Source organism: Artemia franciscana, chromosome 14, assembly GCF_032884065.1.
Source record: "Artemia franciscana chromosome 14, ASM3288406v1, whole genome shotgun sequence".
In the NCBI taxonomy this organism is placed as follows: Eukaryota; Metazoa; Arthropoda; class Branchiopoda; order Anostraca; family Artemiidae; genus Artemia; species Artemia franciscana.
In genome coordinates, this window is record NC_088876.1 from 33,367,430 (window position 1) to 33,379,764 (window position 12,335).

General features: G+C 32.8%; 3 protein-coding genes across 3 annotated transcripts in view; 1 reads left to right on the top strand and 2 right to left on the bottom strand.

The window, feature by feature from the left end:
- The window catches only part of LOC136035609 (PRL-1 phosphatase-like), a 99,303-nt gene extending 96,344 nt beyond the window's left edge, over positions 1-2,959 (bottom strand). The window contains exon 1 of the mRNA XM_065717492.1: positions 2,772-2,959. The gene's annotated coding sequence lies outside the window, so the exon portion shown is untranslated. The remainder of the gene's footprint in view (positions 1-2,771) is intronic.
- Positions 1-12,335, bottom strand: part of LOC136035610 (DNA-directed RNA polymerases I, II, and III subunit RPABC3-like) — an 85,288-nt gene that overhangs the window by 8,107 nt on the left and 64,846 nt on the right. The gene's annotated exons all lie outside the window — the stretch shown is intronic.
- On the top strand, positions 4,456-6,181 carry LOC136035840 (glycerol-3-phosphate dehydrogenase [NAD(+)], cytoplasmic-like). Its single transcript, XM_065717799.1, has one exon. It carries the CDS (start codon positions 4,456-4,458, stop codon positions 5,482-5,484), a length of 1,029 nt encoding a protein of 342 aa, XP_065573871.1. The 3' UTR covers positions 5,485-6,181.

Below are 12,335 nucleotides of genomic sequence, written 5' to 3' on the forward strand. Positions count from 1 at the left end.
ATCTGGGACCAAATAAAGAGCAGGTCATCCCCAAATGGGTTATAGGAGGTCATAGCAAGGGAGTTAAAGAGGGAATCAAATGAAATAGTTACTACCATGGCAATTTTATTATAGTCAAAAACCAGGATATATCCCTTGATCAAGGATGCCTCCAGGATTTTTGTTAGGAGGGGGTTAAAAAAAACTTTAAAATGCATTGAAAATTTATTCATATGCATTTTTGTTATGTTATTAGAAGTTGAATACAAATTTTGGGGGTACCTCCACCCTCCCCAGGATACAGCTTTCCCCTCAGCTAAATAGAAAATTTGCTGATCTTGCTTGTTTGCATTATTTTGTGGTACTTATCTCATAACAGTAGCTAGTTCATTATACTAACCTGATACAAAAAGAAAATTAGCAGTTTTGTGCATAACCTGCACTTATATCTAGACTTTAAGGGACAGAAGGATTCAAATTCAATCATATATAATATTTTCACAATGCTCTAATTTAAAGCCAGGCCTCCCTTACATCCCTCCCTATGACCTTCTACAATCCCATTTGAGGGTGAAATGGTGAAGGCTTTTACCTTACTACTACTAAAAACAACTCCCCATAGCACAAACCCATATTAGGCCAGCACAGCTATGCAAGCTTCTTCTCCATTTCAATCTATTCAAAGCCTCTCTCTTCATACCCCCTAAGAAGTTCCAAACTCCCTTACATCCCTCCCTATGACCTTCTATAATCCCATTTGAGGGTGAAATGGTGAAGGCTTTGGTAAAATTCTAGTCAATTAACTTCTTGTTATCTCAGAAAGGGTTTAGGTTAGGAAAATGAAACTTTCAGGGATGGGTCTACAGGCTAAAGCATGTCCTGGGAAGGTATTTTAAAGTACACCTCTACTCCTTCTCCTCTAGAGGGCCCTGAAACTTGTCTACATGACAGGTCTATACCTATTGAAATTTTGACAAAACAACATTTTACCTTAATTTTCAGTTACTAGTTGCTTTTTCTCTGCCTTTAGTTCCAAAAATACAATTTTTGTTATTTGAGTAGAATTTTGAGCCATATCAATGTTTTTTTTTCAAAATTTAGGAAATGCATTTGCATATCTTTAAAACCTCATAAAATGGAATTGAGCAAAGTTATTACCTTAAATTGCAACTTGGAACAATTGAAGGATTTTCTATCCTGTAGCATTGCTCAGCATTTCTTCAAAAATTGCCATGTGGGTTGATTTGGAATTGTTTTGAATATTGAGTTGGTTTTATTGACTAAGGTTTATTCTCTGGTCTGGGACTCCAAGGTGTCCCATTCCAGCCTCCATTCCTTATTGCTCACTCCTTGTCAAGTGAGACTTTGAATTCTTTGACAGTCTTACTGGATACAGTATGATTGCTCAGGGAGTTCCACTGGTCTACTACCCGGTTGGTTAGGAAGTGATGGCATTCCCTCCTCTGAGCATTGACCTTTATGAGCTTCTTAGAATGACCCCTTGTCCACTGTGAATGAAGCTGAAAACAATTTTGTTGTACTTCAATTAAGCAGAAGATCTATTTTGCAAGGTTTCACTTTTATAACACACATATTTTTAAAGGTCATCAAAGGTCAGAGCCCTCTAGAAGGAGAAGGAGTGGAGGTAGTTGCTTCAAAATACCTTCCTGGGACATACTTTAGTCTGTAGATTCATCCCTGAAAGTTTCATTTTCCTAACCTAAACCCTTTCTGAGATAGCAAGAAGTCAATTAACTAGAATTTTACCAAGGCTTTTACCTTACTACTACTAAAAACAACTCCCCATAGCACAAACCCATCTTAGGCCAGCACAGCTATGCAAGCCCCTCCTACATCCTTACCTATTCAAAGCCTTTCTCTTCATAATTCCTAAAAAGTTCTAACTTTCTTTAAATCCCTTGCTATGACCTCTTACAATCCTATTTAGAGATGCTCTTTAATTGGTCTCAGATGGTTGGCTGAAAAGGAAAATCTGAAAAGAAAATGTGTCATCCTTAATCTACATAATGTGTCTGAGCCATTTCTACATTCCTCTCAGAATAGCCCAAGAAAGTGGGATAGAACAACATTTTTCAGAAATTTTGCTGCTGAAATACAGTCAATCAATCAAGTGACATAAAGAATCAAAAGACAATTCCTCTGAAAAACATCTAACAAATCTACCCTGTCTCTATGGCCTATTTATATTTCTATATTTCATAGCCATACTCAATATTTAATAACCATAGGATTCTCTATATTTCAAAACCATACTTGACCACTATCATGATTGTACCTTCTAATATTATAATCTTGATTTGCATACTTATTATGTTCTTGTAATCTTTTATCAACTGTGAAAAAAAACTCCTTGTGCCTTAGCAATTCTATTTTTAATATTACCTATATACTATATTCACCATCTTTAATAACAATAATACTGAGGAGACATAAATAAAGCATTCTATCCACAAACAAGTCATAAAATGCAACCTCTTGAACCAAAACCTCTTGAAGTGAACCATCCAAGGCCTGGATACAACAATGTCTGCCCTAGCCTAAACTTGTGATGTGGGAAAAGCTGAATACAACAGTGGAAACATAGATTATTATATTTAGAAAGGACACTGAATGGTTGGCCAGTCTTCTATGCTGTTTTAACCCTATGATTTACTGTCCTCAGCTAGACTATAAGCACCATTACTAAGTTAAGCTAACCTAATGTAATGAGACTGTTGCAAAATTAGATAGCCTAAATAAAAAAAAAAACGGGTTACTAATTTCAAGCTCACCTTAAAAGTTAGATTCAATGGATCTTTATTTCTCTAAAGAAAGATATCCAGGTTCTGCTTTTCTTAGTGAAGTCAATTTTTGTAATCCTTGTATTGACTTTTCTATTTCCGTTGAAACCATAGAGATATGAGCTATTTTGGGGCAAAATGAGCTAAGGAAAAAATAGCAACGTACTTTAAGAAAAGGTGTATTTTAAAGATAAGACCACTACTGCCTCAGCTTCGAAGGAGCATGTCCAATTGAGCAAAATCTCAAACTTCACATTGTTGCTGCGATTGACAATAGCAGGAGCAAATATATAAGTAGGGATAACTGTGAATTTGTTTTAGCAGCTGAAGAAAAACCATTAGTGAGGTAGATCTTAGCAATGTAGTTCCATCCTCTAAAGATGTTTAAAACGAAGCAACGGCTTAAAAAAATATCCTGAAAAAGGATATGGAGCGTGAAAAGAATATTTTTGTGACGTAATTACTAGCTCAGCCCAGAACCAGCCAAAAATGTGCAAAATTCAAGACGCTCGCAAGTCCTAAAGCCATCATTGTCATCAATGCAGAAGATTAACTGTCGGCCATTGTCAGCAAATTGTTAGAGGAAGCCAAAGTTACTCAACTTCAAACTTCTAAAAGGTGCAGGGCTTTTTAAAGGAATCGTCATACAGATCGAGATCTTTTGCTGTTTCAGCTGCAAGTTTGGTATCGATTGAACTGCAGAAAATCCGGCAGCAGAGACATTAAAAACATGATACAATGCGCAGTATGGTGTGACATCATGTTTTAAATCAAGATATAGTTTTTGCAAAAAATTTTATGTATTTTTGATATTATGATTTGGTACTTACAACAACCACATAGATATAACAATTTCTTGAGCCCTTCAACAATCTTTTTTATAATGTCCTTGAGTCCTGTTAGCGGTGAGAAATTATCTATAATATACGAAATATAGCGTCATATTGACGGTAAATTACAGCTTTAACAGTCAATTCATGGTAACATCGAAGCTGGAAATTTTTGGTATATTTGTAAGGACGATAACATCCAAAAACATATATCTGTCGTTTGCTCTTTGCAAAGTTTCATGTCAGAAGTCATTATAAGAGTTAGCTTTTTAGACGAGAGTCTAAATTGACAGTTTTAAGGATTCTTCAGCCGATATTCAGCCAATTTGAATTTTGTACAAGTTTATTTTACTCAATCGGACCTTGTTTTTAAACAATCCAAGAAAATGATTTTTGATCTTTCAGAAAAAAAGATTAAGCTTGATGAAAATTATTTTTGAAATCACCATTATAATGCATCTATTGGTATTAAAATTCCTTTTTTAGAGTTTCGATCACTATTGAGCCGGGTTGCCACTTACTTACAGTTCGTTATCACGAACTGTTTGATTACAGGTGTTTAAAGATTCTAACTAGGACTTAAATTCTAGGACTTAATTTTCTTACAATTTAACTGAGATTTAAAATTCTAGAATTTATAAATTTTATGATTTATGTTTAAATCCTTAAAATTCAGTGAGAGCAAAAATATTTTCCTTTGAATTTCATATTGAATGATTCCTCCTCAAAGCTTTCTTCTGCTGTTTAGTTTTTACTCAGTTTATTAAAGTAGTTGAGCAGGTCTTTTAAAGTTTACACTGTTAACACATTGTATACACATAACGACTTCTACTAATTTGTTTTCTATGAAAAGACTTAAAGTTAGTATCATTGGATCTGGCAGTTGGGGTTGTGCCATATCTAAAATAGTGGGAAAAAATGTCTTAAAGCGTAACACATTTGACAAACGAGTGACTATGTGGGTATATGAAGAGATCATAGAGGGCAGGAATTTGAGTGAGATAATTAATTCTACTCATGAAAATGTTAAGTATCTGAAGGGCCATAAATTACCGGAAACAGTTGTTGCAACGCCAGATTTAGTAGAAGCAATCACAGATGTGGACATTCTTATTTTTGTATTACCCCATCAGTTTTTAAAGAGATGTCTTGATACTCTGGAAGGAAAGATTAAGAGCACGGCCGTTGGAATCTCTCTCATCAAGGGGTTTCAAACTAGTGTAGATGGTGATATCGAGCTGATTTCAAAATATATTACCTCGCGGCTGAAAATCCAGTGTTCAGTTTTGATGGGAGCAAACATAGCAAACGAGGTGGCAAATGAAGTTTTTTGTGAAGGGACTATAGGTTGTGCTACGAAAGAAATGAAACAAACTTTCAAAGAGCTGTTTGAAACAAATTACTTCAGAGTTGCTGTTGTTGATGACACACAAACAGTTGAAGCCTGTGGAGCATTAAAAAATATAGTTGCCTGTGCAGCAGGATTTTCAGACGGTCTTCTTTATGGAAATTGTACAAAAACAGCTATCATTAGAATTGGACTGATGGAAATAAAAATGTTTATTAATACATTCTTATCAGGATCTGAAATATCAACATTCTTTGAAAGTTGTGGTATCTCTGACTTATTTGCTAGCTGTTACGGTGGAAGAAATAGAAAGTGTTCCGCATTATTTGTTGAAAAAGGGAAAAGCATTTATGATCTAGAAAAGGAAATTTTAAATGGGCAGCGGCTTCAAGGGCCGTCAACTGCTGAAGCGGTAAACATTATGCTAATGAAAAAGGGCCTAGAAAAAAAATTTCCTTTATTCACAGCAGTACATAGAATATTTAATTTTGAAATCTCACCAAGGAAACTTCTTGATCATATTTGAATAGGTCCTAGTAACGATTGAATTATAATGTTCGTCATTAATTTACAAAGATGGGTCAAAAAATGTTATGCGCATCTCTAGCAGCATTTGGATTGAAACTCTTCTTTACGACATGAAAAATTTTCTTGGGATTTTTAGCAGTATGCCTGGGATTTTCCAACCATTTAACATTTTTTTTTTAATGCGCTATTGCAATTGCACTGTTTTAGGAATCACAGCTTCTCGGAACTAAAGATAAGAGTGCCATCTTTGCTAAATTCATGCATATTTCTCCAGTTTTTATTCGGTTTTCACATTTAAATATTGGATTCTAATCTCACTGCATAGGTCATCAGCGGTGAATTTATCCTTTCTGTGTATCTCTGCAAACACTGAAATAACACTTTTTCGCCAAGAAAAAAGTTAAAGAATACGGCACTTGACCCTTAAAGTCCAATCCGGCGATAGTGATCTCCGTCTCAAGGCCATTCAGCAAATAATTACAAGAGGGGGATGGGGGCCAGCCATCTTGTGCTTTCGTAAAGCCTTCCCACTCACCCTCATCAAGTTTTTTCAGGTACCCATTAACGCTGGGTTGACTCTTGCTGAGCTTACAGAGTCACTGCACTGACCCCCGTGTCAAGCCAAATAATTGGCTACACCAGGATTCGAACCCTCGTTGTTCGGACGAGATTTTCATTTTAGGTTGAAAATCAGCAATTTCAATTGATTTAAGTAAATTTGGCGTGAATACAATTCCTCCTTCATGTTTAATCTTCAAGGACTCACGCAAGCTGAACTAATACACTTCTTCATTCCATTATAATCTTGATATGTCTTCCAACCGCAGATTCTGTTGTGTAACATATTTTTTTGTTACCCAATGCGATTTTTGCTGTTTCTTGTTCCATGCCTTTTTCTTTAGCTGCTTAGAGTAATTTGTCATCTTGTGTAATTTTGCATGCATCATAGATAGAAAGAACGATACGACCACTCCTGGGAGGTTGTATCGATTGATACGACCAGGGAAAAATGATGCAATTTTTGCTCTTGAAATGTATATAAATGTGACTGCAGATTGCATGATTCTTTTCCTCAAAATTGAAGCAAAATTATTCCGTGACTGCAACTCCGGTTACTTATGAATGCGACTATGACTACTTCCGAACACTTAGAAGTGTGACTAATTGCAACTTCGACTGTGACTACTGGAGACTGGGACTTCGTTTAACAACTAAAAGTGCTAGGTAATGCGACCGCGACTGTAATTCAAACTTCTTGCCCTTGCAACTGCCTATGACTATGGCTGTAACTCAAAGCCCGATCCTAGGATTTTTCTCAAGTTTGGAGGATGTAGATTCTACCACCCTCTGCCGTAATATAAACACTGAAAATATTACAGTTTTCGTTTAGAGTAGAAGTTGAACGTACTTCGTGGGAAAATAATGGTACCGGTTAGCATTTTTTCCATACAATTAGGTTATTTATAAATAGTACTGTTTAATCAACTCGCAATTCATTTCACTTAATTTAGAAAGATGCAAATATTGATCTAAAAGAACTCCACTCTCTGAAATACAGCCTAAAGCCTAAGCCTAGTAACAACCCCTGATAACATAACCTGATAATGTGGTAATTGAGTATCAAACAGTTCGTGGTAACGAACTATAGTAAGGAGCGACCCGGCTCAATAGTAACCAAAACTCTAAAAAATGGAATTTTGATAACAATAGCTATATCAAAAGAATCGCATTTTAATGCTGGTTTTAAATATATAAGTTTCATCAAGTTTAGTCTTACCCATCAAAAGTTACGAGCCTGAGAAAATTTGCGTTATTTTAGAAAATAGGGGGAAACACCCCCTAAAAGTCATAGAATCTTAACGAAAATCACACCATCAGATTCAGCATATCAGAGAACCCTATTGTAGAAGTTTAGAGCTCCTATCTACAAAAATGTGGAATTTTGCATTTTTTGCCAGAAGGCAGATCACGGATGCGTGTTTATTTGTTTTTTTGTTTTTTTGTTTGTTTTTTTTTGTTTTTCCCCCTGGGGTGATCGTATCGACCCAGTTGTCCTAGAATGTTGCAAGAGGGCTCATTCTAACGGAAATGATAAGTTCTAGTGCCCTTTTTAAGTGACCAAAAAAATTGGAGGGCACCTAGGCCCCCTCCCACGCTAATTATTTTCCCAAAGTCAATGGATCAAAATTCTGAGATAGCAATTTTATCCAGCGTAGTCAAAAAACCTTATAAGTATGTCTTTGGGGACGACTTACTCCCCCACAGTCCCCGTGGGAGGGGCAACAAGTTTCAAACTTTGACCTGTGCTTACATATAGTATTGGTTATTGGGAAGTATACAGGCATTTTCAGGAGGATTTTTTGGTTGGGGGGAGGGGTTGAGAAGAGGGGGATATGCTGGGGGAAGTTTCCATCGAGAATTTGTCATGGGAGAAGAAAACTTCCATGAAGGGAGATCAGGATTTACTAGCATTATTTAAAAAAAAATTAAAAAATAAATGTGAAAAAGCTTTTTCAGCTGGAAGTAAGGAACAGCAATAAAACTTAAAACAAACAGAAATTATTACCCATATAAGGGGCTCACCTCCTTATGATACCTAGCTCTTTACACTAAAGTATTTTTAGTAATTTCAACTATTTATTCTACGGCTTTTGTGATTCAGGGGTCATTCTTAATGAATTGGGATAAAATTTAAGCTTTAGTGTAAAGAGCGAGGTACTGACGATGGGGCGAATCCCCTCATATTTGTAATAAAAACATGAGAATACAAAAGTTCTTTACGTAAGCTAATTTATAGGTTACGTAAATCTTTTACCAATAAAAAGATTCGTAAAATATTAAAAGTTCTAGTTGCCTTTTTAATTAACCAAAAAATCGGAGGGCAACTAGGCTTCGCCCCCGCTCTTTTTTTCTCAAAATCATTCGATCAAAATTATGAGAAAGCCATTTAGCCCCCCCCCCCAAAAAAAAAATATGCAAATTTCGTTTTGATTATTCCTCTGCGGAGAGCCAAAATCAAAACATGCATTGATTCAAAAACGTTCAGAAATTAAATAAAAAAAACGAGTTTTTTTAACTGAAAGTAAGGAGCGACATTAAAACTTAAAACGCACAGAAATTACTTCGTATATGAAAGAGGCTGCTTCCTCATCAACGCCCCGCTCTTTACGCTAAAGTTTTTTACTGTTTTAAAAAGAAGAATTGAGAGAAAGAGTCAAACTTTAGCGTAAAGAGCGGGGCGTTGATGAGGAAGCAGCCTCTTTCATATACGAAGTAATTTCTGTGCGTTTTAAGTTTTAATGTCGCTCCTTACTTTCAGTTAAAAAAACTCGTTTTTTTTATTTAATGTTAAAATGAAGTTAGAAGATGGTACTGAATATTATGAATATGATTTTTGAAGAAGGGTATTTACCTAGCAATTTTAGGAAAACTCCATTTAAAACCTTCTATAAAAAAGGTGATGAAAGTGAATGCGGTAATTATTGGATATTAGCTTGGTTTCTGTAGGAAACAAACTACTTAGTATAATGATAATCTTAGACTTAGAGATGCTGAAGATAATGCTTTAAGAGGAGAAAAGTATGTCGTTAGAAAGAAAAGAGGATGTGTTAACCGAATTTTCGCTCTTAGATTAATAACTGAGAAGGGTCTTTGTCATCAAAACCCTTTAGTCCTCGTTTTTATAGATTTTTGTTTGATTCAGCTGATAGAAGAGCCTTAGAAGACATTCTATCCTTGTACGATATCTATCTATCTATATATATAAAAATAAGTTGTCTGTCTGTTATGTCTGTTACACTATGTCTGTTACGCCAGATTATATCTTCTAAATATATAAAAGAAAACAAACTAGAATGTAAAAACTGGAAATTGCATAAATATTTCGAAATATTTTGACAATAGATTAAAGTGATTCGAAAAAAGAAAAATGGTAAAAAACTAAAAAAAAACTAAAAAGAAAAAACTAAAAATAAAAAATTAAAAAAATTAAAAAAAGAAAAAACCTAAAAAGAAAAAACGTAAAAAAATAAAAAAGATAAAAAACTAAAAAGAAAAAAAAACTAAAAAAAGCTAAAAAACTAAAAAAAAGAAAAAACTAAAAAAAACTGGGAATTGCACAAATATTTCAATATATTTTGACAATAGATTAAAGTAATTCGAAAACCTTAAAACAGATACCCCAAATTTGAGGTTTATTATAAATTGTTGGAGCTTTAGCATGCTTGGCACGTAAGGATTTTTCCAAGTGTCAATGTTAGAATGAAAATTGACAAATTGAAGAAAACAAATCAATAAAAAGAAGAAACTAAAAAAAGAAAAAACTAAAAAAGAAAAAAAAAAAACTAAAGAAGAAACTGTATCTATATATATAAAAATAAGTTGTATATATGCATGTTTGTTTGTTTGTGGGTTTGCATTTGACGTCATTATCTATCTATATATCTTCTATATATATAAAAATAAGTTGTCTGTGTGTGGATCTGTGGATCAGGTGACGTCATGTTTGTCCGCATATGACGTCTGAATTATTTCACACTAATACAAAAGAAGAAAAAAACTAAAAAAGGTAAAAACTACAAAAAAAACTAAAAAGAAAAAAAAACTAAAAAAGCTAAAAAACTAAAAAAAACTAAAAAAAGGTAAAAATCTAATAACTAAAAAAAAACTGAAAAAAATAAAAAAAGGCAAAAACTACAAAAAAATAAAAACTAATAAAAAAACTAAAAAAGCTAAAAAACTAAAAAAACTAAAAAAAACTAAAAAAAGGTAAAAAACTAAAAAAAACTAAAAACTAAAAAAGAAAAAAACTAAAAAAAGGAAAAAACTGAAAAATAAAAGAGAAAAAGAAAACTAAAAAAATATGAATAAATATATATAAAAATAAGTTGTTTGTGGGTTATGTCTGTCTGTCTGTCTGTCGAGTGACGTCGTGTTTGTCCGCATATGACGTCTGAATTATTTCACACTAATACAAAAGAAGAAAAAAAACTAAAAAAGGTAAAAACTACAAAAAAAACTAAAAAGAAAAAAAATTAAAAAAGCTAAAAAACTAAAAAAAAACTAAAAACAGGTAAAAAACTAAAAACTAAAAAAAACTGAAAAAACTAAAAAAAGGCAAAAACTAAAAAAAAACAAACTAAAAACTAATAAAAAAACTAAAAAAGCTAAAAAACTAAAAAAACTAAAAAAACTAAAAAAAGGTAAAAAACAAAAAAAAACTAAAAACTAAAAAAGAAAAAACTAAAAAAAAGGAAAAAACTGAAAAATAAGAGAAAAAGAAAACTAAAAAAATATTAATACATATAAAAAATATAAATATAAATATAATATAAATTAGCAATCAACAAAGCACCGAGACACAAATGACGACTGGGACACAGGGAGTATAAATGACGACCAGGACATAAGTAAAAAAAAAAAACTAAAAAAACTAAAAAAATGGTAAAAACTACAAAAAAACTAAAAACTAATAAAAAAACAAAAAAATCTAAAAATCTAAATACACTAAAAAAGAAAAAAAAGAAAAAAGGAAAAAAATAAAGGAGAAAAACAAAACTAAAAAACGAATGTATATACAGACCGGGACACCGGGATACAAATGACGACCGGGACACAGGGAATATAAATGACGACCGGGACACAGGGACACAACTACAATGGGGACGCCGGGGGGCACAGGGGGATATAAATGACGACCGGGACACCGGGACACAAGGAATATAAATGACGCCCGGGACACTCAAAGAGAAATCACAGACTGGAACACCGGGACACAAATGACGACCGGGACACAGGGAATATAAATGACGACCGGGACACAGGGACATAACTACAAAGGGGACGCCGGGGTGCACAGGGGGATATATAAATGACGATGGCGACTCAGGGAATGGTCGATTAGCAGTCACCATCAACAAAGCTCAAGGGCAATCATTAGAATCATGAGGTATAGATCTGAATACGGATTGTTTTCCCATGGACCATTATATGTTGCATGTTCAAGAGTCGGTAAACCTGACAATCTATTTATATGCACAGACAATGGGACAGCAAAGAATGTTGTATATTCGCAAGTTTTACGTAGTTAAAAACATATATATATATATATACATATATATATATATACATATATATACATATATATATATATATATATATATATATATATATATATATATATATATATATATATATATATATATATATATATATATATATATATGTCTTCTATATATATAAAAATAAGTTATCTGTCCGTTACGCCACATTATATCTTCTATATATATAAAAGAAAACAAACTAGAATGTAAAAACTGGAAATTGCATAAATATTTCGAAATATTTTGACAATAGATAAAAGTAATTCGAAAAAAGAAAAATGGTAAAAAACTAAAAAAAAATTAAAAAAAAAACTAAAAAAAAATTAAAAATTAAAAAAATTAAAAAAGTCAAAACCTAAAAAGAAAAAATGTAAATAAATAAAAAGATATAAAACTAAAAAAAAAACTAAAAAAAGCTAAAAAACTAAAAAAAAAGAAAAAACTAAAAAAAAATGGGAATTCCACAAATATTTCAATATATTTTTACAATAGATTAAAGTAATTCGAAAACCTTAAAACAGATACCCCAATTTTGAGGTTTAATATAAATTGTTGGAGCTTTAGCATACTTGGCACGTAAAGATTTTTCCAAGTGTCAATGTTAGAATGAACATTGACAAATTGAAGAAAACAAATCAATAAAAAGAAGAAACTAAAAAAAAAGAAAAACTAAACGGTGACGTCATTCAAGATATTTAAGACATATGTTCACGTAGAAATCTATTAATGTTTAAGTTTACAATGACTG

Excerpts from the sequence above, each read along its gene's own strand:
- LOC136035840 (XM_065717799.1), top strand. The coding sequence starts at position 4,456 with ATGAAAAGACTTAAAGTTAGTATCATTGGATCTGGCAGTTGGGGTTGT.